At 38.5% G+C, this 25,507-nt stretch overlaps 1 protein-coding gene across 2 annotated transcripts; it reads right to left on the bottom strand.

Annotated features, from left to right (window-relative positions):
- Positions 1–232: 232 nt before the first annotated feature.
- LOC143887741 (protein argonaute 10-like) lies at positions 233–25,279 on the bottom strand. 2 transcript variants are annotated; one of them, XM_077391911.1, is made up of 23 exons: positions 25,256–25,279; positions 23,341–23,963; positions 22,996–23,204; positions 22,292–22,441; positions 22,054–22,187; positions 21,828–21,937; positions 21,601–21,707; positions 20,796–20,934; positions 20,574–20,690; positions 19,493–19,600; positions 19,315–19,386; positions 14,112–14,234; positions 13,828–13,987; positions 13,617–13,738; positions 12,533–12,670; positions 12,309–12,451; positions 12,147–12,209; positions 11,799–11,862; positions 11,555–11,690; positions 11,391–11,464; positions 10,546–10,640; positions 10,396–10,427; positions 233–579 (listed from the first exon to the last, which is right to left on the bottom strand). In XM_077391911.1, the coding sequence occupies exons 2-23, from the start codon at positions 23,815–23,817 to the stop codon at positions 386–388; spliced, it is 2,967 nt and encodes a 988-aa protein (XP_077248026.1). In that variant the 5' UTR covers positions 23,818–23,963; positions 25,256–25,279; the 3' UTR covers positions 233–385. The 2 variants fall into 2 exon arrangements, with proteins under 2 accessions (XP_077248026.1, XP_077248024.1); XM_077391909.1 differs by lacking the exon at positions 25,256–25,279 and adding an exon at positions 24,930–25,189.
- Between the last annotated feature and the right edge of the window lie 228 nt (positions 25,280–25,507).

Here is a 25,507-nt window from a genome sequence, read left to right as displayed (position 1 = left end):
TTAGTTATCCTATCTTGATGCCACCAGTAGCAGCCACAGACTCACTGCACAGATTTTCTAGTGCTTAAATTGGATGGTTAGGATCATTTGAATGGTGCATTTCTTCACGATGCCCCATCATCACATTTTCTGGTGCAAATGATTCGCACCAGATTGTTCCTAGTATTCTTCCCTTTAAACCTCCAATGGGTTTCAAGTTCGAAACAAGAAAATGAAAGGTTACAATTTGATGGATCTTCAATTTCCAAGTAACACTTGCATTTACCATGATGGGAACCTTTGCTAGTAGGATCAAGGTGATACATACAGAATGGGGATGAAAGGATCAAGGTGATAACACCCACATTTCTCAGTCATAACCACCATCAACCTCATTCCTTTCTCCCTAACAATAAAACATCACTTTCTTCACATTTTCCTTGAGGGCCGGCAATGGCTTCACACCCGACTCTCCTGAACGCATGGACAGGGCCGATGTTTGACGAACGCTGCCAACCATTGAGCCGTTCTCTGGCAATTCTGGTTCCAGGTAGAATCGAGCTCGAAACGCTGCTAAGTGTGCATAATATGCAGGCGGAACTGCAAACAAATTTAGTGTAAAGGTTAGTTATGAAACAAATTTAGTGGCAAAAGAACAGGGTGGTTATCATATGGATCAAATGTGTTTAATCAATAAACTAGACAATGCCCATACACTGAAGTGTATTTAATCAATAGTTAAAGTGTTGTTGACTCCGGGATGATCTCTTCATCTGTTGAGGAAGGGACCCCGACATTATCTATTTCGGGTAAGGAGGTAGAAGTGCGAATGGATACCCTAAAAGCGTGTTTGATAGGCAGGAAAAAAGACATGAACGAGACCTTAGATGATCTTTGGCTTTGGGCTAAAAGCTATTGGGATATTTCTTCTCTTCCTTGCCCCTATAGTCTGGCAAAGAATGAAGTCCTTTTTATGTTTGAATCGGAGGATGTGGCTTCCAAGATCCTGGCCAAGGGAGTTGAGGCCTGGGGAAACCAATTGCTCTCTCTTTCTGCCTGGAATTGGGACCATGTTCAAGGTGCGGAAGCATTATGGGCTAATTTTTACGGCATCGCACTACATGCATGGGCTATTTCAACGGTTGAAGCTTTAGGAAACCTATTTGGTCCGGTATTGGAGGTGAAGATGGAAGGGAGCCACAATCAATGTATGAGTTTTGTGTCGGCTAAAATTCTTGCTCCCCGATGGAAGCTTACTCGGTTCCTTTGCTGAACTCCGGATTTCAGATTATTATTATACTATTGGAATCGAAACCCAAGATAAAGCTGGATCTCGCTCTGATTTGCTTAATTGTTAATCGTCCCATAACACTAGCCTAAGATCGAGGGTGCCGATGCCTTCACCAGCGCTGGCTCAAACGAATTTTCCGGATTTGGAAAGACCGCCGGTGACCACGGCTGAGAGTCATCCGTTGGCTTCTTAAGGGACTCGGCAGGAAAAACGATGATCCTTTGGGGCCCATCCTTTTGAGTTCAAAACTCAAATTTCATCAATCGAAAGCAATAGAAGGCAATGTACAGGGTGCCCTTCCCAAGAATCATCCATCTTTGCTTCCCCTAGTGTCTGATGGATACGCTTTGGGATCTATGACCGAGCGTCTTGGACAAATCTGTCCTTTACCTGATGGGTCTGGTACCAAGAGGAATGACTGTTCTACTTCTGAAGGATTTCTTGGGCTGGTGGGTCCCTACCCCAAACAAATATCTAACTCGGCAGGTAGGTGTCCGGAATCAAGGAAGATATTGGGAATCATCAAATCTGGGGCATCTGGATTGGGCCCTCTGGATCAAAATTCAAGACTCGAAAGTTTAATACTGACTTATCTCAAAAGCGAGAAGCTGTTTTGGATCTTTCCGGAATCCATTCAGAGAGGTACCTACAAGGAAAAATACCGAAAAGGAAGCCAGAAAATTCCACAAAACCACGTTTAGAAAGGCCGAGGGGTAAACAATCGTGCAGGTCTCAAATAGTCATAATTTTCCCCTTTCTCTACCCAGGGCTTGCACTGCCCTTGGGTGATTGATCATTGGGGTCCCTCTAGCTTCTGTCAAAGTAGAAGCTAGATGATTTGGGGAAGTGGGGATCTAATTGATAAAGAATTAAAATCTAAGAGCTGAGCGACTCTTGGTAGGCACTTCAATAGTAGAAGGGGGACGCGGGTGATAAGGTGCTTTTTGTATGCAGCAGAAGGATTCTTCATATGATGTTGAATGGAAAATCATACACAAAATAAGGTTTCCCCTTTATATCATTGTTTTGGCTGTTGCAGAGATGGCGTTCTCCTCGACAAATGTTGATAATCATCAATCGGTGCGGAAGAATAGAGATTTGTCAGGAATAGGATCCGGTCCCTCAAAAAGTATTTACCTCTTGAGTATACTATCTAATATATCACTATTTTCAAGTCATTGGGAGTCGAAGGGGTCTTTTCGAATCGGGCCAGAGCGAATGAGTATTTCGGCTCCATAAATGCCCTCTTTATGAAAGAAGGGATATTTTCCACACGCTATAGTGGAAGTAGGGGGTGGGTCTTTGGCCATTGGCCATAATTAGGCAGTGATCTATATATAAAATGTTAGGAGGAGAGTTTGGGATCTTTCAGGAGATTTGCTAAACTCTGCCTTCTCCTTGAAAAAGATAAAAATGGAGCATCAAAATGATATTTCCCCAATCCCTTCCTCCTCCTCGTCCGCTCCGGCTACTGGGCAAAAAAGGAAGCGGTCCATGGACCTCGTGGATATGGAGGAGTTTCTCTGTAAATTGAAGACCATGGTTTATAACGAAGAAATGGCCTCTAGGTTCTCGCCAACTCCTAGGGAGATTATTAAGGATTTTCTTAAGAGGCAATAGAAACTTTTCAAGGAGGAAGCAAACCGGAGAGCGGAAGCTTTCTTCAGCGCAACTGGGACCTACAACGTTAGAGATACCCATATGCCAATGCATAAACATCCTTTCTTCAACAAATCTCTAGCGGACGAGAAGAATCTGAGACATCTGCAATGGAAGCATGTAAGGCGGTGGGGATTCAGAAGCTGGAGGATATGATTAACCGGACAAAGGTAGGGAACCGATTGCTGTGGATCTCTTGACTATTGTGTCGGATGAGAAGGATTTTGCATTTGAGATTGAGAGTCTCTTGACAGAACTAGGAAAATGCACGACTTGAAGGGGAGTCTATTTTCAAGATCTTCAATGGAAGATCGCAAAGTTTTTTTGATAAGTTTCTATCAGGGAAAGGTTTATAAAGGTTTTTCAAAAAAGATATTGGTCAGCCTGTTAGGATGGCGATAGTTTTAGGAAGTTCAGGTTCGAAGGTTGGGGGTATAGGGAAATGATACAAGGAACACCTTTTTTGTTTTTTCTCTTTTTATGGCCTGGAAGTAAAATTCTGAGCCTTCATACGTTGTAATGCAAAGGGGGACCCCTGGTCCCTATCTTATGTAAGCTTCATATGATTTATAATACAATTCTATCATCTTTCCAAAAAAAAAAAAAAAAGGTGTTGATTTTATCCTCCCACCTAGCCTCTGCATCAGTAGCAAATGCTTCTAAAACCGTCTCCATGGGATAGTATAAAGAGCATCCACAAATTTCATAATATAAATTATTTAAGAGGTATAGGTGCTTATGTCAATTATCTTTGGCAGTCCCATTAGTCTTACTCAACTCAACTCAACAAAGCCTTTGTCCCAAACTAGTTGGGGTCGGCAGTCCCATTACTCTTGGTGTTACTTTAATCAAGGGAGCATGCTTCCCTTGTCCAGCGGTAAATTGTATTCATCATTCGCCTGTGGTCCTATACATAGAGTTGTTTTAGTTGTTGGAGCCCTCCTGCTAAGTTCCAAGGGAGGAGATTCACAAACCTGTCACAATGAAAGATTTCCATTTTACACAGCTTTTGCAAGTTTGGAGATGGTAAATAATAGGGGTTACTCCTTATATCCAACTGCCTTGTGATACAGGGATTGCAATCTCTTCTTCTTCCTCCTCACCTGATCAATTTCAACAGTCTACTACAATCATGAATATTAAGTTGTAGTTGTCGTTGCGAGAAATTATCCCTGGACTAGCCTCGTGCTTGTAGGTCAGAAAATGAACCATGCCTTAATCCGTATGTGAAGGATTCTAATACACAGTCCTAAGTGGGGGCTTGCCTGGGAATGGGACTAGGTGAGCCCAACCATGTATGGGTCCTATGGGACTGTTTTAAAGGGCCTAGCCTAACGCGTTCCATCAGCTCTGGAGCTTTTGGTGTATTGGTTTAGGTACCTAACATTTGGTATTAGAGCAGCCACCATATTCCGTGTTCGAGTCACAGAAGGGGCGACTTGTGGAGAGGGCTACTTGGAAAGGGCTACCTAGTAAAAAGCCAAAGTGAGAGTCGCGAGTGAAGTTGCCTTAGAGCGGGCCGCCACTAAAGGGTCGGCCTGTGGAAAGGGGTACTTGGAAAAAAAGTTGGAGTGAAAGCCGTCACAAAGTGGGCCACCGAGGACAGTGGATGCAGAAGGGTCGTGAAATGCTACGGTCCTAAGTGGGGGCCTGCCTAGGTATGGGACAGGAGCTTTCAAAATTTTCGGGTTGGAAAATGCTCCTCATTGCTTTATGCTTGTCACTGAAGAACCCCTTTCAACAAGGTAATCTCTCATCACACCCTAAATCTATGATTACCATTACTATCCCCAATTTAGCTCCCCCCTCTTCCGTTGCCATCCCTCAAAACCCTGTCTATCATTACCCCGAAAACCTTGCCTACAGTTGCCCCAGTCTAATCCTTCCAATCTCGAACCGCCTACCCCTAAATATTATGCCTAAACATGCTGTCCAAACACGTGCAAAACCACTGGATCCTGCTACCTTGAAACTGATATCACTCCCCACCGCCAAGTCTATGAATGGCCTATCTGCCATTGAAATGGACCAGCAACTCTTGAATGATAGGCATAAATGATTTTTCAGTTGCCCTAGTTGGCAACATCCATGCTCATAGGCCTTATCTAGGATCTCTAGAATGGCCAAACCAGAACATCTCTTTGCAAACTGAAAAAAAACTGAAGTTGCAATTGCTCTAATTAGCACTGGCCATTACCTTTTCAAGTTCTTCTTGAACGCATTAGGTACCTTGCCAATACGCCAAAAGTTCCAGAGCTGATGGAACACGTTAGGCAAGGCCCTTTAAACCAGTCTCATACCTAGGCAGGACCCAACTCAGGACCGTAGCATAACACCACGCTTCTGAATCCGCTGTCCTCGGCGGCCGACTCCGTGACGGCTTTCACTCTGGCCTTTTTTCCAGGTAGGCCTTTCCACAGGTCGCCCCTTCCACGGCGGCCCACTCTGTGACAACTTCACTCAGGCAGCTTTCACTCTGGCTTTTTACCATGTTGCCCTTTCCAAGGAGTCCTCTCCAGAAGTCGCCCCTTTCGTGACTCGAACATGGGACGTGGTGACTACTCTGATACCAAATGTTAGGTACCTTACCAATACGCCAAAAGCTCCAGAGCTGATGGAACGGAATGTGTTAGGCGAGCCCTTTAATCCTATCCCATAATAGCATGGGTAACACCTAGTCCCATACCTAGGCGGGCCCCCACTAGGACTGTAGCAAAATGCCCTCTCTTGACCTTGCTATGTCTCCTCTTTCTCCCTCAGGCTGTTTAAGTGGTTTCTTTCATTCAAACCAATCAAATAAGACAACGCTATTCTCTCCATTTGAATTAGGTTTCCTGACCTTGCTCCCCACATCGGGAGAAGGGATATCCTCTTTCCCATTGAAAGTACGGTTGGAAAACCAATTAAATTGAACAATATAACAGGTTCAGGTTCAATACTAACGTTTGTGAGGGTCTATGTTGAGCTCGACCTGAAATCTTCTCTTCCCCCTGCAGTTCAGCTCATCACCAAATCTGGTACATATATAGATGTGGAATATGATAATGTGCCCTCTTAAGTTCTCCAACTGAATTGAGGTTATAAAGAAAAGGTTTCAACTCTGCTTAGAGATGCTACTACAGCTGCAGAGAGATGGAATCTGATCTCAACTCACCTATCAATTGACACAGGTAATGTGGACAGATCTTCAGACTTGGTTTGGCATCAATAATTAATTTAAGATAGCATGGAATCCTGGAAGAACCAATTATCCTGAGATTTGGTGGCACTCTTATGTTTGGAATAAAGTCATCCCCCAAATATAGCAATTCTTCTGATGGAGAACCTTTTGTTTAATGTCTTTTAATTCGGGCTAAAAATAAAAGGTTTCAACTCTGCTTCCAGATACTACTACAGCTGCAGAGAGGAAGAATTCGATCTCCATCCTCTCTTGACCTGCCAAATGACTCAGGTAATTTGGATACATCTTCAGAGATGGTTTGGAATCAATATACTTGCTAGTTGCTACTGAATACTGATTCCCTGTTGAATGTTTCTCTGAGGTGGTTTCTCAAATCTGTTCTGTGGCGGATTTGGAAAGGCAGAAATGCTGCAGAATTTCAAGGTGTGAAGAGGTCCAGATTTAAAATTTACAATGATATTACCAAACCGAGTGGGAACTTGATCAACCAGTTTCTTGATTACTAGGAAAAATATTATGAACTTCATAATTTTTGGATGCAAAGAACATAAAGCTTCTTCACAAGGTTTTTTTTTTTTTTTGGTGGAATAGTTGCTTATTCACAAGGTTCCCACAATTAGGCTTCTTCACAATTAGAAGAATTCAGTGGCCCCCTCCTCCTCACAGTTGGCTGAAACTTAATATTGGTGGAGCGTCCAAATCTAGCTCCGGTCTGGCTGGTTTTGGGGACATTCTTGGCAGTGAAGATGCAGGTTTCCTATTGGGCTTCAGCGTTCAGCTGGATCAAGCTACTATATTGGAGAAATTCAGGGTTGATTAGAAAGAGACTTCATTTATGGTGAACAAGCTTATTCAGATATGCAGTGTGCCTGTTTCTCTCTCTGCCTCTATAAATAGAATCACAGATCTTCTCTCCGGCTTCAATTGGATAATCAGCCACTTTTACAGAGAGGGTAAAAGGGCAGCAGGTTAGTTTGTCAAAAGGAGTATATCCTATAGTGATCTATTTCTGTCTTCCTATGTGGGCATTGCTAAAATTCTGTTTGGTTCTTCGCTTGGGTTAGGGCTGGACAGCTCTTGTCCAGCTGTTTTTTTCCTTTTCGTGCTCTTTCCTCTCCTGGGCTAATGCCCTGTTGTTGTACCCTATCCTTCTTATAATAATTTCAGCTGATTTAGAAAAAAAAAAATTTGCCTAGTCAAGCACATTTCTATAGGGCATGAGTTGGCAAGGAGTTGCAGATTCCGCAGGAATTGCATTGGTGAACGGTGGTTCTGCAGTAAATTACAGATCAATTCACTGACTATGGGAAATGTACCCATGGTGAAATACAAACAACGAAGTGTCTTCAACTTAAGTGAATCAACTGCGAACAAATATGAGAGGTAGTCTTCTTATTGTCATGGAAGGAACCAACTCATAATGTTTGAGTTTGATAGGATCTTTGTATGAAAAGTACAACATTCTATATCTTTGGGTATAGTTAGAACTTGGATTAGGATATTATTTTGATCTTTCTTATCATAAAAAATATATGAACAGGAATAGACATTTGTCTTGCTTAAGTAATCATAGAGATGGGCTTAAGAAATCTATTTGCTTACGACTTCAGTTTTGCAACAATATAATCATGGGCCACTGGTTTTAGATGTTTTGGATCTTTGGCAACAGAAATTTCTGTTGGGTGTAGAACAGAGCAAATCATTTAGAGAAATGAAGTAGAGTTATTTTGTGCTTCAACATTTCATTTATTCATTTATGCTATCTTCTCAAATCATGAGAATGATATAATTTAAGTTGTCTTCACAAAATCGTACTTCTCAGGGAAGAGATTTGAGAATAATACATCTTAGAGTGTCCTCAATTATATTTCTCAAGAGACAGAGAAAACATGAGAGTTTTGACTATATTCCAAACTCAAGAAGTGGTATCAAAGCCAAGTTGGTTGGGAAAATCCGTAGTGCCCAGGTATGATTCAAGGATTTCATTCTTAAGGAATAGTTGATCAAGAACATGTACCAATAAGAATATAAAATCAAAAGAAGATGGATTGTGTTGTGAGTTGTTTTTTTCTTAAGGAAACTAAATACCTTTGAGTATGAGCCTTGGAAGTCACAAATGGAGTCTTAATTGCAACACTAGAAAATTTGGGAGGCCAAATGTGGACTGAATGTGGTTGCATTATGGGAGCGCATGCGAAGGGCCATGAATGAAAAGACGAATAAGAACTTATTAAATTTGAAGCAACTTGTGGAAAAGATAAGTTGAATCATATTCAGTAATAACCGAAAGAAGCATGTGACATGTTTGCCAAGTTTTTCCAGACAGAAAATTGGGAAATTCGGAAAAGAAAGACTCAACATTTCTGTGTCTTGGTCTCATTTAGTCACAGTGCTAAGACTTGTCCCTGTTGGATCTCAAGAATACGATCAAAATCTGAGCTATACAGATTTTAGCCAATGGACTATGACCAAAGTACAGAGCGCACATTTTCTAATTATAACAGATCTGGTAATGCAGTGCCTTGTGGATGAGTGGTGCTCAATAAAGTTATGAACCTGAAGATTAAGGACCAGAGTCAAAGCATGACAAGTGGAAGCATCAATATAAGTTATAACCATAGCTTGACCTGAGAAAAAATTTTTGTCAGACGGAAGATAGCAGCAATGGCTAAAATAGTTAGAAGAGGACACAAGGATGATAAAAACATTATTTTTTTATGGAAATAAGAGTCACTTTGCTTGTAACTATAAAGTGAAGCTAGGAGTGATTCCAGACTGTTGGGTTTGGTTACGTCCATATGACAATATAGATTTTGGCCCTTGGGCCATTTGAGAGATACTGATGAGATTTCTGACTGTTGCAGCCCTTCCATGCTTTGGAGTAAGATGCTTCAAGCCTACGAGGATTCTTAGGAACCCTAGAGTGACTTAAGGCTATTTTCTATCCTTCCTCTCTTCTTTAATTTATCTTCTTTACTTCAGTTTCTCAATTTCCACTTCTTTATACATGTTTATTAATTTCATCATATCATTAATCTTCTTGCCGATCACAACCATCATTCCCACACCTCTCCCCAACAAGATTTGCTCAGGCCTTGTATAGCTTTCTTGATCGGTCCACCAATAGAAGAAAACCTCCAAAAACCAGTCTCATCTCATCGACCAACCAATCTGCCCCATAACTTCTAGAAACAGTTCTAATTCCTATACCCACTTCTAAATCCTATACCCAATTCTAAATCTCCACATCTACAGTTCTAAATCGTATTCCAATCATCATCTACCCCTTTCAAACCAATCGGCCACCCTAAACCCACTTCCTACCCAATCGGCCTCCATAGCCCTGTCCCACCTAGTAGTCCCAACAGTCCCACCACAACGGTCAAACAGTCCCATCTTAAAATTTCCAACCATCCTATTCCATGAGCCCAACAGTTTACTTTATCGATCCCCTTAACCCCTTAGAAACCAATTCCTATTGGCTCCCCCAAAATTCGTCTCTTATTCACTTACTCCATAATCTCTGAACTAGACCATAGCCTTAACCTTTTACGCTTTAACATTACTTCCATGATTAAAATCAGCAATCTGATTTATGAATATTTCTCTAGAATCCAAAGATTTCTTATGTTCCTGCCTTCTCTATCAACAGCAGATACATCACTGCCATAGATTTAGACAAAGAAACCTTTTATTCTCAAAGAAAGAGAGTGTAATCCTCAGGGATAACTTTCTTGTTCAATAGAACTTCAAGGGAATCTAAACCACAATTATTCCACGACCTTTCTAATAATGCTAATAGATCGCTCTTGTTCAAAAGAGTAGTCAAACTTAACAGGCTGGATGCAGCATCGCCACAGGTGCAATTAAAGAAAAGGAACAGATAAACTCACACACATAAGCAAGTCAGGAAACTAATGTAAAAAATAAGGAGATGATATTCTAAACTTCTTATTTTATTATTTGCACCCCTCTAGTTTCAACTTCTCATTGGATGTTACAGACAAGGTTTGAAATTTCGGTTTCGGTTTCTGCCTCAGCCGAAAATGAAATTTCGGTGGAAATCTTGTTGGCAATTTAGGTTTCGGTGGAAATTTTGGTATAAATCTTATTACTTCGGCCGAAAATTTTAAATTTCAGTTCCGGTTTTAAAACCTAGAGGTTATAGGTTTCTAGAATCTGTAACATCCAACGAAAGATGCTTAAAATAGATGGAAAATATCATAAAAGGGGAGTTAAAATATCAGTTTCCAGAAAACATAGGAAAATAAGATACTGCACTTACCAACTGAGACAGAGCGCGTGCACCTTGCATACCTGCATATTAGAAAATCGGCAACTTCAAAGTAAATATATAACATAAATAGAAGAAAAGGAAAAATGTGTTTCGTCTTAAGACAAAAAAAGGCTTGGAAATATGAGTGCCTCTACATACGTATAACAAAGATTGTTTGTCAACGTCTGCAATCCATCCGCCGTGAAATTGTTCTCATCCCATAAAACATGGTAATGAGCTGGTCGGCTCGTCCCCTATGCATTTGCCAGAAAATTGTGAGGAAAATTTAAGAATTTATGCATTACTACTCATGCAAATCCCATGCGAGCTATTTGAACAAATTACAATGAATGTGTGTATTTCTGAAGCTATGCATACATGTCTTTACTATAGAAGTATTAAACATGGTAAGGACCAATTTCCATGCAAGTACTAGAGATGGAAAATGCTATTATAAGATGTTCTGAAGAAACGTTCAAATGCATTTGTTTTTCTGAGAGACAGTTGAGATGCCGCAGAGATTGTTATTTCACCCCAGCCACATATTACTGACTAGAAAGCACAAAAAATTCGTATTCTACATAAGATTTCAAAAGATGTACTCCACGTACCATTTTTTCATTGAATTTCTTTTCTTGCTAAACAACATATTTTACAAAAAAATCTAGCAGATTTCTCATTGGGTGCTTTGAAGACTACAGTGGAATAGTGGCCATATCTAATACAAACTCAAAATAAAGCAGGAAGTCACTTCAACATATCAGACCACTTCATAAAATTTCTTCATTGGTTTTCAACCAACATTCCAATTTTAGAGATCAAAGCTTCACTTGTAGAATCCATAATTGAGTTCCTGATATCTCTAACAAACTACCCAACTGATTTATCAGTTTGTGAAGTGTTTCTCAGACGCTTTGCAAATTTTAGAGTGGCGAGCATGTTTGCAGAAAGTCTTTAACTCTATTAATGAATTACATAAAAAATTATGATTTAAGTTAAATCACCTGAATTCCAGCATGGCTACAGAGATAGAAATCAAACTCTGTCGGATGACATATTTTAGAATCAACCACTGTGCCTGTGAGACAAGACCTCTGTTCTTAGATAAATATTGACTTCAAGTCAGTTACATAAAATAATTTGATTCTGTTTAAACAATAAGTTATACCAGGTAAGATGTTTCCACTCTTATCGATGCTGCTTCGATCCCTGTGGTCACTAGCAAACAATCTTGTGTGGTGCCGTTTTTGGACCACAACAAAAGTCACAGGTGGTTGGTAATTTGGTTCAAGAGATGCACACGCCTGTAAAGAATCAATTAATTAAATGCTAAGTTCTTCTCAGTCATAAATATAAATTTGATTACAAATAAAATCATAAGGATAGAGAAGATGGAACAAACCATCACTTACCTTGCGGATTGCATCTAATTCATAGAGGAGAACTTGATAGAACTGACCTTCGCTCACACCATCCCTGCTCACAAAATTCTCCAATTGAGGAATTCAAACGATGAGATTAGAGGTGCAACTCGCGTCAATTTTTGGGAATTTGGGTTGAGCTTTTACTGTAAAATCGGGACCCAACCCAAGTTGCACCCCAGATGAGATATGCTTATTTCGTATGTATTTTTTATCTTTAAATGCTTGACTTTTACATGCATAAATGCATGCATGTATGTAACTACTAGTGTATAAATACTTATATGTGTAATTTTTTCTATTCTTCTAGTAGACAGCTCTTTGGATAAGTATATTGACCTGTAGAATATAATCCTTTGTGGCTTTTGGCCTGTTGCCTTTCGAAATGAAACCAGTAGATCTCTGCATTAAAGAGAAGTGAAGTAAGACTGGAGGGCTAAGGATACCACAAGACAGAAACAAAGATTGAAAGCAAACAATGATACAAATAATTGATATTACCTGATCATGCCGCCGCTCACTGTGCCTCGGACAGGATCATGCCATGTCTTATACAAATCCTGAATAAGTTCTTGTCTATGAGCCTGAGCACAAACCAGTCCAGCATATTTCGTAACTTCGGGCCAGTCTTGAGAGGCTACAACCTATGGAAGAAATAACATCAATCATCATTTGAAATCTGCAAATTACTAAAAGAACTAAGGAGTTTTTTGGTTTATTAGTACAGCGGCAATTGAAGGGCTTGAGTCTTCTCCATTTTCTGGGTGGGTCACATCCGCGCCAAATATTATAGTTGGTATATCACTAACCAATGGTATCCTCCAACTGATAGCATCCATAAGGACAGTGTTTCTTCCTCCCATCTGAAACAAGACCATCCAATTGTCATCTAGTGGCTGTCTAATGAACTTAGATAATTCAATTGAATCTGGATAGCAGAGAATGTTCATTTCACGAAGGAAATGACTTTAATGGTAATTATGTAGGTTCAACACTATGGCACAGTGGCAATACAAATGGTGACAGAACAATTTCTGATCGATACCGTATTATCTTGGCTTTGGATTCCTTACGACATACAAACAAATGTTCGTAGGAACATATACATATTTATTTATTTATTTGAAAATTGACATATTTCATTGATATTGGAATAGCATTGGGAACCAGGAGTCCCATCCTGCATTACAGAATATCAAAGAGAGCTGGAGGGGGCATACCCCCGGACCAGGAATAAGAAACCATTAAAACAAAGCAAAAACATATCTTTTCATCCCTTCTATATACACACACTATATATAGTATATATATCAGCAATTATATGATGAAGAGCCGTCTAAACACGTACCCATCATCCCGTCCTTGATATTTGATCCAACAGCTGCTCCTCAAAAAGTGAGCTGCTGTTGTGTATACTCCTTTTCGTGTATACGCCCTTTCATCATATAATTTCCTCTGTATGTGTGTATGAGAGATGATTTTTTCACCCCCCCCCCCCCCCTCTCTCTCTCTCTCTCTCTCTCTCTCTCTCTCTCTCTCTGTAGGATTATGCTTTTTGACGTCAAATCATGAGGTGGGGGGCAATCATCTCCCTGTGTGTGTGTGTGTGTGCGGGTGATGATTTTCAAGTCAATTCCAATCGAACCTGGCTCCCTATCCCTGATATGTGGAACATTTTTGGAATATGGGATGTCCACCACCAGAGTATCATGCAAGAGTGAGAGTGCCCATATACAAGCATATATAGACAACACGAGCATGCACATGCATGTATGCAGAAAAATCTACAGATTTAAATGGATTGTTCACCTTAACATTGATTTTCAGGGAAACATTGGCCAGGTACTGTTTACTAATCTTGAAGACATGCTTTGTAAGACAGCATTGTGAAATTAAACCCAGGTCAGTTTCGCAGATTCTCTTGAGATCACCTGAAAACACAGAATAGTCAAATAAGATATGTAATTTACTCACAAGAAAGCCTCACTATGCATGAAAACAAATAGTGTGCTCTACATACCATACAGAGATCCATTGTTGTCAGGTAGAATAACTAAAAGAAGCTCCAATTCCTTCCCTTTGAGTTTGCTCATGGATGCATGGTAAACATGCTTAAGTGCCTTCTCTACATGTTCTGGTTTGGCTGTGTAGATCGGAATTACAGGTTCAGGGTTGAATTCCTATGGAAGAGAAAATAGACACTAACTTGGTTAGGTGTAATTTTTAGGAAGCTAATTTATATAAAGCTATAATTACCATCTGAAATATTACCAAACAATAGGGCTCTTGAATATGTAAAATTACCATGCCAGATACTTGACACATTTGAGCCAGCTCGTTACAGAACCCACGTGCTACATTCTCTTGAACACTCCTTGAGAAGTTGATACATGCCCACCGGCTAACGGTGCTCCCGTTGATCATTTTCTATTTTAAAGGGACAGGAGACCATGAGCCATAAAATTAGTACTATTTTCGAAGCAATTGAAAGGATATTGGTAGACTCGAATGAAAAATAATGCAATCAATAGTGGTTCAACTTGGACTTGTAGTAACTTTAGAGAACTTAAAGTCAAATGTAAATATTGAAATGAAAAAATAAACTGAAAATGAAATTGAAGACTGTTTTAGGACATGCATTCTTCTCTTAAGAAGGAAAGATCTAAACCATAATATTCCCACCGGACATTTGGTACAAGAATCAAAAAATTGCACCGGAAACAATAAAAAATAAAGTTATAGATCCACCCAGAGGCTATGCAATAGAGTTACAATTGATGGAGAAGTGGGGGTATTTTTACGGAAGTGAAAAAAAATTTGTTGAAACAAAATCAAAGAGTGTTTGACGCCGATTCCTTGGCACAAAAGGGAAAGAATGAAACCCGAATATCAGGGGAAAATATTTTAAGAAAAAAAAAAAGATGCAAAAGAACCAGTAAGAATCAATGTCAAATATTCCACCATAGGCTAAGCAACTGGGCTTGCAAACAATGAAAAACTATGGGTATTTTTCAGAACTGAAAATTCAAACCTAAATATCAAAATAAAAAGGTACAAGTAAAACCGAAAATGAAGCTTTTGAGGGAAATAGTATTTGGTTTAGTTGAAAGAAAAGAATGGCATCAGAATATTAGAGCCGGATATTTGGTACAAGAATAAATAAATTCACAGGAAGCAATAAGGAATAAAGTGAAAGAACACATTGGAAGCTATACAACCAACAGAAGTGTGGACACATTCGAGGCTATGCAACTAAACTTGCAACCAATAGAGAAGTGTGGCTAGATAGTCTACATGGAGCAAGTGATGAACCAAAAATTTAAAAGAAAAGAGATTATCAGCATTAAGTTCTTTCCTAATGATTGTGTTTTCGGATCTACATGTGTACCATGTGGAAGTAGTCGTATCCATTGAGTTGACCACCCAACACAGTGCGGTCCACCTATTGAGATGATCTAAACCATTTATTTGTTAATCACCATATGCAACAAAAATCTTCTACATAAGATGGATCCTAACCCTTCGATTTGTGGAGGTTTATGAACTTTCTAAACCGATCATCGTACACGAAATATATTGGAGGGTGAGGATCACTGGCGGAGCCAGGATTTATACGTAAGGGGGGCAGGTTATACATAAGGAGGGGCAGGCTTCAAATTTTAAAAGAGGCTGGGCCCAATTGAGTTGGGCCTATTAAGGAGTTTGGCCCAACTCAAGAGGGGCAGCTGCCCCCCGTATGCTACATGTAGCTCCACCCCTGGTGAGGATGATTTCCAATGGAGCATATTTATGGCATACTGCCTATTTATGGAGAGAACAAACAAATGAAGGTTTAGATGGTAGAGGCTTTTTGAACTTTCTGAACCGACAATGCACTTTACATGAGGGAGAGAATAATTTCCAATTGAGCATATTTATGGCCTATCAAACGCAAATCTCTTTACCAAAAAAATTGTTCTTGATATAACGTGAAACCGTTCTCATCCTTTAGGTAGACTTAAAAAATCCTCTTTAACTGCTACCGTGGTTTGAAATTTCGACCGGAATCCTAAATTTTGGGTTTCGGTTGAGAACGAAATCGAAATGCTATAAACCTGAAACCGTATTAAATTTCGATCAAAATTTAAAAATTCCAGTCGAAATTTTGTTTTTCCTGAAATTTAGGTCCGAAATTTATGGAAAATCCCAAAAAATCTGGATTCTATATATTATTTAATATTATACCGAAATTTTGTAAGACATAAATTATATTATTATCTGATTGCGTTGGATTTCGCCCGAAATGTCGAAATTTGACCGAAATTTAGCTTTCGGTGAGGACCGAATTCCAAAACCGAAATTTGAAACCATGGTTGCTACTACATTGTTCTAGTATTTCCCTGTTGTTTCCATTTCATATGCGTCCTCACTTAACTTTGCAAAGCCATTTTAACTTCTATGAAGGGAACGTTTATGGAGCAATTCCACTATATAAATATCCCTCTACTAGCTAGTTGTGGTTGATACTATACTGGCAATGGCTACGATTGAATTCTCATAACAAATACCACAGGAGGGACCTAGCTCAAGAGGCTATGAACAAGTTTCGGGATCCAATGGGTCATTTTGGACCGTCATTGTTGTGCTATTTACCTGTTCTCATTGCATTTACATTGGTTTGGAAATGGGTGGCAAAGCAGAGTAGGGCCAAGGAAATGAGTTTTCAAATCCATGGCAAGGTGGTTGAGATGTGGAGTGGTAAGAAGTAATTTTATTTTTTTTTGTATGATTATGTTTGTTTCTAGTCTCAATCATAAATTCGATTGTCGTGAATGTAAGAAGACTTCATATGGGATGTAGGAAAGGCCTCTGAATGTGGATCCATCTTATGTGGAATATGGGATGTAGGTAAGGCCGATCAGGGGCGCTATTACGGTGAAAAAGCAACCAAACAGAGCCTAATCAAGGCTTGATGAATCAGAGGCCTAGGATTATTTGATCAAAGTGTTCTCAACAGATTTTGACTTCAATTACGTCGGATTTGCGAGCGAGCTAGCATTTGAAACTTGCAATGACATTAAAAAGCCAAAATCATTTGGTTAAAAGATTGTGACGTAAAGATGAACACACTCTATAATTACGAAAAAGAAGGTTACATATCATAAAGTCTCCTCGTAGATTCATGACAATCGAATTTATTTTTTAGACTAGAAATGACAGAACCATACAAAAGAAACATATTAATTCTTACCACTCCACATCTCAGCCACCTTGGCCCTGCTCTGCTTTGCCACCCATTTCCAAACCTGCATCAAGGCAATGAGAACAGCCAATAGCACAGCAATGACAGTCCACAATGACCCCTCAGATCTCAAAACTTGTTCATTCCCTCCTAAGCTAGGTCCCGCCGGTTGTATTTGCTCCAGGAACTCAATCGTAGCCATCGCTAGCGTAGTATCAAGTATCAACCACAACCAAGGTTTTAAATTTCGGCCAAAATCCGAAATTTCATATTTCAGTGAAGAATGAAACCGAAATGTTCCGAAACCGAAATTTAACAAATTCCATTGAACAAATTTGGGCGAAATTTTTGATAAAATATTAATTTTTCCTTTCTTTACAGAATTTCATCTGAAGTTACCAAAATTTCAGGATTTCGCCTAAAATTTCGGTTTCGGTAAGGACTGAAATTACCCCCGAAACCGAAATTTACCAAATTCCATTTAATGATAAAATATTAATTTTTTCTTTCTTTACAGAATTTCATCCGAAATTTCAGGATTTCGGCTAAAATTTCGGTTTCGGTAAGGACCGAAATTACCCTCGAAACCGAAATTTAAAACCTTTACTACAACTAGCTAGTAGAGGGATATTTATATTGTGGAATTGCTACAGGAACGTTTCTTTTATAGTTGCTAAAATAGCTTCGGAAAGTTAAGTGAGGCACGTATACGAAGTGGAAACAACAAGGAAATACTAAAACAATGTAGTAGCAATTAAAGAGGATTCTTTTAGCATATCTAAAGGATTAGAACAGTTGTACGAGATCATGAACAACTTTTTGGTAAAGAAATTTGCTTTTTATTTTTTTCGATGTGAGGGGGTCTGTGTTTATGAGAAAACAGAGAGCGATGTTGTTTTCTATTAATATTTTATTAGTTTTTATGTATAATTAATAGCTATGTAAGTGGTGTATTTTCATGGCAAAAAGTAAAGTGGGGCCCACACATTTCTGTTTGGTTGCTCAATTTCAAACGCCAATGAACTTCCAATGAATGCCGATTCATGTTTGGTTGCCAAATTTGCATTGAAACTCCATTTGACTCCGACATGTTTGGGACATCATGATTGTCTTTTTTCCTACGTGGCGCTCATGTGGTGCTAATGTTCTCTCCGCTCATCTCTCAACCAAATTTTACCAAAATCGAGAAATTAGGGTGGAAGAAGCGTGAAAAAGGTCTCGTCTTATTCTCTTGCTATCTTTATCTCTCTTCCCTATCTCTCTCTCTGCCAAACTCTATATTGGTAAATTGCCAAATTTGCATTGAAACTCCATTTAACTCCGACATGTTTGGGACATCATGATTGCCTTTTTTCCTATGTGGCGCTAATGTTCTCTCCGCTCATCTTCCAACCAAATTTTACCAAAATGGAGAAATTAGGGTGGAAGGAGTGGAAAAGGTCTTGTCTTATTCTCTTGCTATGTTTATCTCTCTTCCCTATCTCTCTCTGCCAAACTCTATATTGGTAATGACACCCCTACATTTCCCACTACTCTTCTAGAGGATTGCCGCGCAACCAAACACTACTTACCACTCTTCCACTACTCTTCTAGACATCTTACTTGCGTGTCTACTCCCTTTTGACTTCTTCTGTCACTACTCTCCCAGCCACCTTTGAGCAACCAAATAGGGCCTTCGATGATCTAACCCATTCATTTGTTGGTTCTTGCCATAGATAGGCAATAAATATGCTCCATTGGAAATTATCCTAACCCTCCAATATATTTCATGTAAAATGGTCGGTTTAGAAAGTTAAAAAAAAATTCCACAAATCAAAGGTTAGGATCCATCTTATGTAGAAGATTTTTTGTGAATATGCTGATTAACAAATAAATGATTTAGATCATCTCAATAGGTTGGCCACACTGTATTTTTCTTCCCACACTGTATTTGAGAAGATTTTTGGTGCATATGGTGATTGCATGATCCTAGCCCATTGATCTATTAGGCATCATTTACGAATTCTCCAAAGAGAAGCGCAGTGTTGATTTTTGTAGGCTTTAACCTACACAGGAAGTCTGTTTGGCATGGGAACAAGATCATGTGTGTGAACTCGTGATGGTTCACCTGGTCAACATTCCGATTATACACATTTCACAGCATGAAGTCAATATTGATCTTTAGTATCAATTCTAACAGTGATTATCTAGGTAGTCGTACTCAAATTTAAAAGCAAATTGTCATAGATTATTAAAAAAAAACAGTTCACAAGCAAAAATAAAATTAAAGTCAACAAAAATCCTTACCTTGTTCCTCATATTCCACTGTCCAACCTGAGGCAAACACTCTTTTTCCTTCCCATTATCATGATATTTCAGCTAACAGAATTAAAGAAGAAAGAAATCAGACTTGATGAAACAGAAATAAGAATAAACTTTAAATTATTCTCTGAAATCAACTTTTGTTGTCGCTCTTCAGAATTACCCAAGGGGCAGGAAGAATACGAGCTTCAACAGAGGCTAGCTTTTCAGTGATTTTGATCCCAAACTCTTTTGCATATGGATCTTGGTCATAAGAATTATGTTGAACTGTCTGCATAAGTGATGGAAATCGTATAAGGTATGGAAGGATTCATTGATTCAAGCACATCACAAACATTTTAAAATAAATCTTTAACTCACCAAATGTAAAGAACTGCTTAAAATTGAAATCATCTATTAGCCTCAAGGTTTTAAATATTAGTATATGTTATGAGTTGAGATAGTTTACTTTGATGGTAACTTAAATAATGTTTTAGAATAAGGTTTTCAATACTGGCATATGTTAAGAGTTGAGATAGTTTACTTTAATGGTAGTTTACATTATTTTTTAGTGTAATTCTTCGCTAATTCCCTAATGTTATTTACATTAGTAGGATGGGGCCCATCACAGATGGCCCTAATGGCTGATTCTATATATAGTTTGAATTAATTTCACTTACAAGTTGTTTTTATCGCATGTTTGCATCATTTTTCTTTATGCATGTATGGTTGACATTTCTACCATTCCATTAAACTAACTAGCAAAAATTCGTGATCACTATTGATTTTTTTATGGTTTTTTTTTTTTTTTTTTTTTTGCATTATTTCACTTTATGTTGGTATGACTGGAGCTTTACACCATTTCTTTATAGATTACTGGTCAAGTGCAGTGTTACGGAAAATTGGTTTCTAACAAATATAAGACAACCACAGTTAATGGAAACGTAGAAACAAAAATGGCTACTAATTTACTGTTTAGAAGTGCTGTCACCAAGTTAACTTCTGAATTAGCTACTTAAGAACTGTCAAGATAATTATCATCAGGAAATCTGATTTGGTCTGGAGTAAAACATATGATAGGAAAAACCTGCCATTAAGAACATAAAATGGAAAAAGGCAAGAAATTATTATAAGGAAACAATGAAATGTAATAGTACTGAGCCATCCATAATATACAAAAATTAGGGAAACACGCCTTGTATAAAGCAAGCTTCTTAAAATTGATTGAAAAATGCATGGTAAAAGAAACTTCATAAATGACTGACCTGTAAAATGTCATTCTCTCGATCCTTTGGCCTCTGGCAGGTAACTTTCAAAAGAGCCGTGATTTGCCTTTCATTCAACCTTTTTGTATACCGTTGTCCCCCAACAATTTTGCAAGCCTAGAAAATCACAATCAACCAATGCCTTCTTTGATATGGCTCTCAGATCTTTAGAGTGCCTAGAAATATATTTATAGGAATGACTTCAAAGTAAAAGACCCATACCTCCATTGGAAGATAGCTAGCCTTCTTTTGATTCCCCACTTGAAGGCAAGGAAGGTGCGTATATTGGATATTGAATCCATACATCTCTTTAAAGTATTCAACAACTGATTTCATTGTCAAGCGGTCATCAACAGGAAACCTGTAGAATTCCAAAGAATCAGCAACAAATTCATAGTGAAATTTCATTCATCTATAAGAATCAAGGTTTTAAATGTCAGTCTCGATGTTGGTTTCGGCCGAAATCATGTAAAATTTCGGAATACAATTTCAGTATTTTACAAGATTTCGGTGCAAATTTCCCAAATTTCGGTAACTTAGGTGGAAATTTTCAGCCGGAATTTTTAAAGTTTCGGTGGAAATCTTGTATTTCAGTGGAAATTTCGGATTCATGTACTTTCGGTATCAGCCCTGGCCGAAATCCGAAATTTCAAACCATGATAAGAATATGGCATTCTGACATCCTCGGAAATAAAGTTTTAGGTTTCTGGGTTTTAGAGTTGATCATGGGATACTACATCGCTCCCTATGATAAAAACTCGATACTACTATTACATGCATCATATACTACTCCACTCCCTACGATTAAAACTCGTTACTGCTATTATATGCATCACATACTACTACATTAGAGAATCATCATTTTTTCTTTCTTTGGAAAATGTAAACGTTGACAGAACACATTTCCACCAAATTGAAAGTCCTAGAAAGTGTCGATCCAAATGTAAATAATGAGAGGTTTACATATAACAAGTTATTAAACCGACAGAGCCTCACATAAGTTGAGAACCAAAAGAGAAAATCTTACATTAGTTCTCTCGTAGGTTGTGATGTTAATCCCGAAATTCGATATTTTCGTCTAACATTCTCTCTATGTGTCACCTCGACCTTCACTCCTCTAAGGGCCTTTTTGATCTGTTATAAGTTTTCCAGTGAAATTGTAAAGAAGTTTCAGTTAAGTCATAAAATAAGTAATAGATTAGCGAAATGAAATAGTGTATGTACTCTCAACAAAGTTGGAGAAGTGAAACAGGCCTTTATGCGGTCAGAATCAGACAATGGCCTAGATAATACATCCTTGGATAGGATTTGAGCAACAAACTCGATTACCGGGAGAGGCTCAATAAATGCTGCCGATGACATGTCTACAAGATACATAAAAAGGAAAGCAAAAAGGTCAAATCACTTATTTTCTGTATAATATTTAGCACTGCATCAGAAATTACTGATTTATATCGCAATAGATATGAAATTTACTTACCAATATTTAGAGACAAGCCCATCTGAGTAGGCCTTATACTCTGGTAAAACCCGCACCATGATTCCAAACCATCACCGAGCCTCTGAGGCTTTCTAATGTCAGGCGAAAAGAAGGACCTCCCAACTGGTAAGTATCTAGAAAAAAAGGGGATTATGGAGACAATTGACAAGTGATAATCAAAATTGTTAAAGGAAGACTGAGAAAAAATGAAAAATACACTTTTAAGAAGAAAACACACCTTTTGGTGGAAAGTTCTCTTAAGACAGTGTCAAGAATCTGAAGAGCTTTCTGTGGAGCATCCACACATTTACCTTCTAGAAATTTACCCAAATGGTGAATGTCTGCCCGACCAACAAACTTAATCACCACTTTGTATTCTCTCTCTCTTCTGCAAAAATTGTAAAACAAGATAAGACTACTTCAATGGAGATGTTAGCCGAGGGAGAAAAGGAAGAAAAGAGAAACCCAGAGCAAATTAATTATTTAGATGAAGAGAGAAGGCTATTAATAAGAATTGAACAAATACTCCAGTGTTCCTACCTCGAAAATCATGGCTTTCCGGTATGACTGATAAGCACATGATTCCAATAAAAGATATGATTTAGAGAAACATGTAAACAAAATGGCAAAGAATATTATGGTGTAACACAGTGTTTCAAAATGCGTATGCAGGTCAAAGCGTGGTCTAAGAAAATCCTAGTCGACTCGGCACGATGCGGTCGAGTACTTGGCTGATGCAGCTGAGTACTCGGTTGACACGGTCATAACTCGGGAAAGTCAACAGAATTTTTATTGACCCTGTAGGGCAATGCGGCCAAGGGAAAAGGGAGTCGACTCGGAGGAGTCCACGATGACGCGGGGGAGTTTGTGTAAAGTAGAGAAAATAAACAGTAAAAGAGGAAGGAAACAATTGGGAAAAAAAGGAATATCTGAGATTCTTACTTTGGGCCATTGATTCCATCATCTTCGTCGATGAGTTTGATATTGAACTCCTTGGAAGTGAAAGGAAGCTCCCCAGCTGTGTACAAACTCTTTCTGCCATCATAGGCCGGTAATCTCATTCCCAAATCAGACTCCTTGTATAACTTCACAAGCTCTGCCATGATAGCTCTATTCACAGTCTTTGACACCACTTCAGGAGTTATAATAACCTGCAAGAGCAAGAACCAAGCCACATTTCACAACCCAATTTTAAGATTCCAGCAAGAACAATTTTCCAGAAGAAATCACAGAAAACAAAAAAAAATGCCCTATAATATTGATCTGCAATTCAAAAAAAATACTTACATCATACTGGTTCAAGTCCTTTTCTGGTAGCTCTGCTAAAAAATGGTTGGCTTTTACTATACACTTCACCCCAATCTGCCCCTGCCCTGGCCTAAGCGGAAACCTTAGAGATTTGCTAGAACAAGGTAAACCCATCTCCATTTCACACATAAGACCTCCATTATCCAAAGAAACATCTCGAGAATTAGTTGGCGAATGCTCGGGGACTAGTTTTTGGACAGAGAGTTCAGAACTCGGGCGCATAAAAATGTCGCCTTGAGCCGATTTCTGCCCCCCTCTTCCTCTCCTTCTACCTCTGTTCTTTGAAGGACATGGGCTGTGATTATGAATTTTCCCATTTTGCTCAACATGGACAGGTGGGCCTTTCCCATTTTGATCAGTTTTAGGAGATTTCTGTACAGGATTCATGGAGCTCTGCACTTGGGTTTTGATCACAATGTGCTGTTCTGAGCTCTCTTTCATCTGTCTTATGGGCATTGTGACTGAAATTTATGCAATATATAAAACCTTGTTCAAAACAAACAGAATCTTCACCAAATACACTACAATCCCTCTTCTCCAAAGTTTCTGACCAGTACTGGAAAACCAAAAATGTGGAGAAGCAAAACGTTTCAGCGAGAAAACTGCAATGAAAAGGCAATAAAAGTAAATCAATATAGTAATAACAGTAAGAATGGCAATAGTACAAAACACAGAACAATAATAAGAAAGGGTGGTTTTCTCTTGGGGGGGAATAAAACAGGAATGAAAAAAAACAGAGTCCTTGTTGCAGATTACAAGTTTTACTATTCCTATGAAAAACCCAAAACTCAAAATCCAAACTTCTACTATGGATTGAGCTCAGATACTCGTGGTTTACTCTTGGGGGGGGATAAAAAAGGAATGAAGTAAAACCCAGTCCTTGTTGCAGATTACAAGTTTTACTATTCCTATGCAAAGCCCAAAACACAAAATCCAAACTTTCACCATAGCTTGAGCTAATCCAAACTGAAAAGTTAAGTACGTGATTATAAACCAATGAGAGAAGAAAACAAATCAGAACTTTGAACCTAAAAAAGAAAAAGAGAAAAAACAAGGCCCATAAAAAGCAGAAAATAAAGAACCATGTATCCCAAAACACAAAATCGAACTTCAAAAAAAAAAAAAAAAACATTTTCCATAGAGAAAGACCCTGAAAGTTCAGCCATGCAACAGAAGCCAAGAACCCAAATTTTCTCCCAATTTGGGAGAAAAAATTAAAATATATAGAACTCGAAAACCCATAACAAAATTTGCAAATTTATCACAATTTTCAGCTTACCATCTCAAACCCACAAAAAAAAAACATTAAAACATCTAAACTTATAACCCCCTCCCTGGTTAAAGCAGAGAAAGAAACATAACACTTAAAAACCAACACCAAATAAGAGAGAGAGAGAGAGAGAGTAACAGATATCCAGAAAACGAAATTTCAACTCAGAAGCAGAAAAAACCAAAAACTTCGAGATTTAAAAAATTAGAAAAGACCCATTTCAAAACTCTAACTCTAGCAAAGAAACTCCATAACCAAAAGCAAAGAAAATAACTAAACAGTACATTCAACAACTAACCAAAACATCCAAAAGAAGCCCAAGCTTTCCTTCACCAAATGAGTTGGCTCTTCAATCAGAATATAATGAAAGAGGGTGAAAAAGAGTAAGAGAAAGCAAAACAAAAGAAAAGGAGAAGGGAGGCCTTTGAGGCAAAAAAAGAGAGCTGATGAACGCATGCAATTTGGCTTTTGGTGGTTTCTTTATCACGTGTAAAAGGCTTCGGAGGACTGCTTTTCTTTGCTCTTTCTTTCTATCTCTGTGCAGCCTCGAAGTAAATGAAATAAATAAAGGAGAGAGCGACAAAGACACTTGAAAAAGAGTATAAGGATCAAAAGCAATCATACAACGAAGAAGAATAATTCGAACTTGCAGTCCATCGTGCAGAGAGTGTATTAGACCAATTTAGACCTCTCTCATTCAATATCTCAAGGTACTCACGTTGGTCCAACGGTCGGTTGGAGGGAAAGATTTTATTATCTCGTGGGATATTGGAAACTCTCTTATATAAAATATCCGTACCCTCCACTTGGACAGTCTTTTTTCAATCCTTGCCATTTAATCAGATCATTAGGTACATGAAAATGACTAGACTTTGA

This window comes from Tasmannia lanceolata, unplaced genomic scaffold (assembly GCF_043159265.1).
Source record: "Tasmannia lanceolata isolate RefF3 unplaced genomic scaffold, GAP_Taslan_0.1 ptg000012l, whole genome shotgun sequence".
Lineage (NCBI taxonomy): Eukaryota > Viridiplantae > Streptophyta > Magnoliopsida > Canellales > Winteraceae > Tasmannia > Tasmannia lanceolata.
This window is presented reverse-complemented; position numbering and strand designations above follow the sequence as displayed.